Source organism: Leucopleurus acutus (assembly GCF_964270905.1).
Source record: "Leucopleurus acutus genome assembly, chromosome: 15".
Classification (NCBI taxonomy): Eukaryota; Metazoa; Chordata; class Mammalia; order Artiodactyla; family Delphinidae; genus Leucopleurus; species Leucopleurus acutus.
The window spans coordinates 68,865,142-68,871,248 of NC_139157.1; the positions used below are offsets into that span (position 1 = coordinate 68,865,142).

The 6,107-nt window shown below is 41.1% G+C and overlaps 1 protein-coding gene across 1 annotated transcript; it reads right to left on the bottom strand.

Annotated features, from left to right (window-relative positions):
- Window positions 1–419: 419 nt before the first annotated feature.
- LOC309972316 (CD59 glycoprotein-like) lies at window positions 420–791 on the bottom strand (the record flags this gene model as incomplete). Its single annotated transcript, XM_082855952.1, has 1 exon — window positions 420–791. One exon carries the CDS (start codon window positions 789–791, stop codon window positions 420–422), a length of 372 nt encoding a protein of 123 aa, XP_082712078.1.
- Between the last annotated feature and the right edge of the window lie 5,316 nt (window positions 792–6,107).

Here is a 6,107-nt window from a genome sequence, read left to right on the forward strand (position 1 = left end):
ATACAGGGGCCATGAAAAGCGAGAAAAAAGCATGCCTTGCGAGAGAGACTGTTGAAAAGGAGCCCCCTGCCCCAGTCTCCCAAAAAAGTACTGATCACATTAACTACATCCAAGGAACCAGAGGGAAATAACTGAGGATCGCAGAGAATCTACTCGAGCTCAGAGTAAGAAGCATGCAGCCTTCCTCAAATCACATGCGCTTCACTCAAACTTTTTCCCTCACACAGGTCTTCTCTGCTAATAGGACTGGTCTTCAGCATCTCTGTGAGTCCCTCTCTCTTATCTGAGTTGCTCAAGCTAGTTTTAGTCTTTCCCAACAGGATCCAGTTGGAAAATATAAAGCCTTTGGAATGCAGCCGCACAGGAAATAAGGCATATACAGAAACAGGAGATTTAGGAGAAGCCCTCCTGGTGTAGATTTAGAGACAAAAGCGCCAGACTGCCACCAGCAGCAGGATGCCCAGCAGAGCTGTTTTCCCTGATATACTCGTCCCATCACTTTTGTTACACAGGTTCTCCTGGCAGCAGCGGTACTGAAGCTCCTTCTCCCCTAAGCCTTTTGCAATGGCTTCGAAACTGCAGCGGTCAAACATCCAACACTGGTAGTAAGTTTTTGGTGGCATGGCTTTAACGGTGAAAAAAGTATCTTGATTATGTGAACAACTGACGACCGTAGTGCAGCCATTAGCTGGGTTAATACAGCTGTAGCACTCCAGGCTGTGACCTACATGGCAGAGGACAGCCAGGATGAACAGGAGCCCAAGCGGGACGAACCCTCCTTTGCTTCCCATTGTGACCAGCTACAGATTCTTATGGCTCCTGTCATCCGCTTCAGTGTGGCTACTCCTGCTACTGTACTATTTTAAAAGTATGGCTAGATCTGCATAATATATGGATATGGAAAAAAACCACCAAGATACACTGTTAGATTTAAAAAGAAAAAGGAAGGTAGGACACTAAACAATGTGTATATTATGTTTCTGTTTGTATATAGCAAAACCCCAGAAAATGTGTTTATATACACAGATAATTTCTGGAAACATTAAGAAATTGTTAAAAATGGATACCTTTGAGAATGGGAGTGAGGATTTTGGGGTAGGAGGAAGACTTACTTTTCATTGGAAATACTCTTGTATTGCTTCAAAACTTAAAATCACGTAATATATCTTTGGAATTATATTTGGAATTTGGAATTATATGAAGCAAAAGCTACTTGAAAAAGCAAGCGTTTTACATACCTCAGCTGTTCTTCTGATTACAGCATAATGTTTGTGATAATCATACTTTGCTATCAGAAAGATCAAATTATGTTTTATAAAACAAATCAACTAATCATATGAAACATTTACAAAGGTGGTTATGTTGAAAAAGAATTCAGTATGTAAATGACAAAACGTCATTAGGAAAAATCCATGCATTTAGCATAGCTGGTGTGTACTTCACTGTGTCATACCGCTATGCAAAGATGTTCCTGACACCTCCTCTGTACCATGACATGCTTTCAGGACTTTGCCTAGTAAAGGTGGCTATTTGCCTTGTCATCCTGAAACCGTGTAACTCCGACTGGGACTTGAACCCACACACTCGGACTTGAACCCATGTTCTTTTAACTGAGATCACACACCTGGTCTCAGGACTTAATGAAGCTCAGGTTCTTGATGTCTCATCGCAGAAAGAATTCAGTGAGAGACAAAGTGATAGGTAAGAAGTGGATTTATTTAGAGAGAAACACACTCCACAGACAGAGTGTGGGCCATCTCAGAAGGCAAGAGCAGCCCCAGGGTATGGGGTTGCCAGTTTTTATAGGGCTGGGTAATTTCACAGGCTACTAAGTGGGAGGGGTATTCCAACTATTTTGGGGAAGGGGTGGGGATTTCGAGGAATTGGGGCACCACCCACTCTTTGACCTTATGGTCAGACTTGGAACTGTCATGGCTCCTGTGGATGTGTCATTTAGCTTGCTGATGTGTTACAATGAACATGTACTGAGGCTCAAGGTCTAGTGGAAGTCGACTCATCCGTCTGCCATCTTGCACCTACTTGGTTCTAATCAGTTTATGTTGTGTCCTCAAACTAAGTCATTCTTTTTTTTTTTTTTTTTTTTTTGCGGTATGCAGGCCTCTCACTGTTGTGGCCTCTCCCGCTGCGGAGCACAGGCTCCGGACGCGCACGCTCAGTGGCCATGGCTCACGGGCCTAGCCGCTCCGCGGCATGTGGGATCTTCCCAGACCAGGGCACGAACCTGTGTCCCCTGCATCGGCAGGCAGACTCTCAACCACTGCGCCACAAGGGAAGCCCTAGGTCATTCTTTTAAGGGTGGTGCCCCGACCCCTTCCCTCCTGTTTCAATCGTGTAAGCAGATAAGTTATGGAGTCCCTAGAGAAAGAGAACCAGGAACGGCTTTCTTGACATAAGAGAAGCCATTTTGGCCTAAGCCGTTGTGTGATCTCAGGTGGGCAGGGTCAGGATGTTTCCCTGTGAGCTGAACAAAGGCACTTTAGTTTAACATTCAGGCAGAGTGGCAGCGTTCCCCAAGGCATGCCATTATGCATGCTTATAGCTATAGACAGTATCCTTTTGGTGATTATAGTAACAAAAGCAACGGAAAACAAAGGTTAAAGTAAAAGAAACAGATCCAACATGGGGTCAGATTTTTGTTCTTCTCCGTTACAAAAGGTCAAAAGGAGAGAGGAGACGCCAGTCCATTGTCCTACCAACGTCCTAGAACCCTTCTTGCTGAAATCAGTCTTGAGCCATGCGTGTGCCATCAGGAAGGACCTTGAGTCAGAGTGATTGGCCAGAGACAACCTGGAACTAACCCCATCACCATAAAACCTGAGTCTGCGAGCCACATGGCAGAGCAGTTCTCATGGGCTCCCTTACCCTGCTGCTCTCTGCCTGGGTGCCCCTTCCCAGGAAAGTCTCTTGCTTGTCAGCATGTGTGTCTCCTGGGACAATTCATTTTTGAGTGTTAGACAAGTGCTCACTCTTGGGCCCTGGAAGGGGTCCCTCTTCCTTCAACGAATGGAGTCTTGAACTGTTTTAGGATCACAACCCTAAAAGCAGGATAGACGCAGCCACAGCCATAGCCTGAAGTGCTTGGTGGGTTTTAGGAAGACAATGTACTGGAAATCTTGGAGCTAAGCGTTCCTCAGCTGGCAAGCCATAGCATATGTAATTTCTGTTTAGGAAGAAACTGAGTTTTACAAAAGTGAAATGGCGGGGGGGGGGGGGGGAAAGGCACAAATATTGAGAACCAATCAGTCCTTCTCAGCATTGCCTCATGCCTTCTCCATGCATCCTTATTAAAGCCAGATGCACATTTAATTTTAGAAAAGTCTAAATAGGTGTGTGTTTTATTTTTCTGTTTTCTACTGGAGTAATGTTGTAAGCTTAGAAATGCTCTATATCTAGCATCTGAAATTTACAGCTCTTCTGTTTTAAGTAAACATCAGGTACTTAGCTAATTAAATGTAATGCTTGTAGGATCCTGTTTATAGGAAAGTGTCAACTTTCAGGATGTTGTGTATAAGTCTTGATAAAATTATGTAGAAAATAACAGCGTACTCTTGTTTCATAGGCTGACCTTGCAGTCAACACCACCTGGAAATGGCTCAAAACAAAAAATGATGGAAGGGCTGAAACGAGATAAGATCAAATTGATGTCATGGTAATTACACAAAGTACCATTCAATCATTGGATGGAATTTACTGTTGATCCCTGGACTTAGATGCAGGTGGGAACATGCAGTTTTTATTACTCTGCTGGTATATAAGACAGGTGAGGACTTTATTAAGAACAGTTACTAAGAAATCACAAGACGAAGCTAAAATCCCTCTTCAGATCCACGGTCAACTGCCCTGACCACATCCTGCAGAAAATCCAGAGGAAGGTAATATGAATGAAATAATTTGGGGGATTTTAATTGAGGAGTAAAATATTTGAGAATACAAGGGAGCTGGTTGTGCATAAACCTTAGTAAGAAGACAGGCATTTACACATTCTCTTTTCAGCACTCATGATTGAATTGGGAGGAAGTCTGCAAAATTGTGGTCTGTGATCACAGGCTAAGATGTTATCTAACTGAAGCCAGAAACCAACTGTCTCCTGCTGTGATGTGTGACTGCCTGTCAGTAACTAAAAAGTTTTCTCAAGAAATATTGGATGTCATTTGAAAGGCATTCTTTGGAGTGGCTTCCAGGGGTCAGGAAGAGGAGGGAGGAGACATGTAAGTTGCTGATATTGTTTTGTCATCAGTTTTTAAATGACACACAACTACATCTTCAAACTGGTCAATGGTAAAGCAGCTCACCTGTTCAGCGGAATGACCATAGCTTCTGATATTTTTTGAATAGACCCTCTTGGGTAGACTTGAATTGTAACACTGAAATGTCTTGAACAACATTGTTTCCTTTTTCTTCTTTCATAGAATGCCACAAAAATAAGAGTTGGTAGTATTTCTCACTATTACTGATGGACCTTGCAATTCTACATCACTTGGCTAAGTCTAATTGGTTTGTTCCACAGAGAGTTTCTAGAAATGTTTGCTAACTTTAGTTATATTTGCGTCAGTGCTGCTTGGAATGGCAGCTGGTTAGGAAATTAGGACTAGAAAATAAAAGTGCTCCTTTGTCCCTCCTTATTAATGTTGAGGATACAAGATTTGGGTACATGGAAGAATTATGAACTCACACTACATGGGTCCTCAGGAATACTGAAGCTCCATTTCACTTTCATGGGAACTATTGTTTCCTAAGCTCTACAATCTTCTCCTCAATCAAAAAAGAAGATGTTTTATATTAGAACAGAGGAATATTCTTAAGTTTCTGGAGATATCTTTTAAATAATTACTTAACATCAACTCAATTATTCAAAATATTGGTCATCCAAATTGATTGTAATACTTTGCTATAGTTTTGAATTATTTTTAAATGATAAGAATAACCACCATTTATGAAAAGTTTGTGTCTTCATTTCATTTCTTTAACTTTGGTTTTGGTTTCTTTTCTTTCTTTCTTTTTTTTTTTTTTTGCAGTAACAGAGTCGTTGAAATTTTGAGTCATATTTCTCACCATTTCTTGCTGAAAAAGGTAGCATGTGAAGTGTTAGAAAAGCAATTTATTATATTCCAGAACAGCTTCTCAGTTTCCTTGTACATTTCTCAAATTTACATGAAAACTCAAAGTAAGAGCTAGGAAACAGAAATAGTAAAATTAGAACGTAATATGTGCATTTTGTTCAAAAGTAGATCAAGATAATCAGCTTTCACAAAGAGAAAATGTACAGGAATCAGCTGATAATTCCATTGAGAACAGCATGACCTATAGCACCATACTTCCATTTTTATAGATTGTGAATCCCAGAGTAGTTTGCTATCAACTTATGATCCTTGCCGATTCTGGTTTTGGTGTGTAACATTTCAGCATCCCCCATCATAATGTTGCACAAAATAATCCAGTAATTTCTTGATTCATCAGACTCAGAGATGACATTATAGAAATGCTCTAGCACCCGCTGTGCACTGGGGTAGGAGGAGGAGAGAGAGAAGAGGGCGCTTAGGCCAGAGCAGGAGCAGAATCAAGGGCAATATTATGAATTGAATTTGAAAAGACAACAGTAACATCATGATCCATGCTTAAATCAACACCCTAAAGAGAATGGATTAACTGTGTGTTTCTAGGCTATAAAGGTAGTATAGGTGAAAGGGTACTATCTTAGGATCAGACCACTTTCCAGTTGACTTTGGCAAATCCTTTTATCTCTCTCAAGTGTAGTTTTCTAGTCTACGAGATAGGTGACATAGTAGTGCTTTCCCCAAAGAAGTGTAAAGAGAATCAAACAAGGGAAATGGATATCAAAGCCAATGCTTGGCCCCCACCAGTCACTCCCCGCCAATCAGACACTAGTCCTCATGCCTTGGTCAGGTGTAAAGTGCCTCTTTATATGAATGAAATGTCCTTCTTAAGGCTGTTCTGAAGAAGGTGAAGTCAGATAAATATGCAAAATAAAAAATTACACGAGCAAGTTATATTTGAGCTGGTATAACATAATATTACTCTAAAAAAAAAAAGATGTCAGCATTCTATTTAGGGATATACCACCTGGA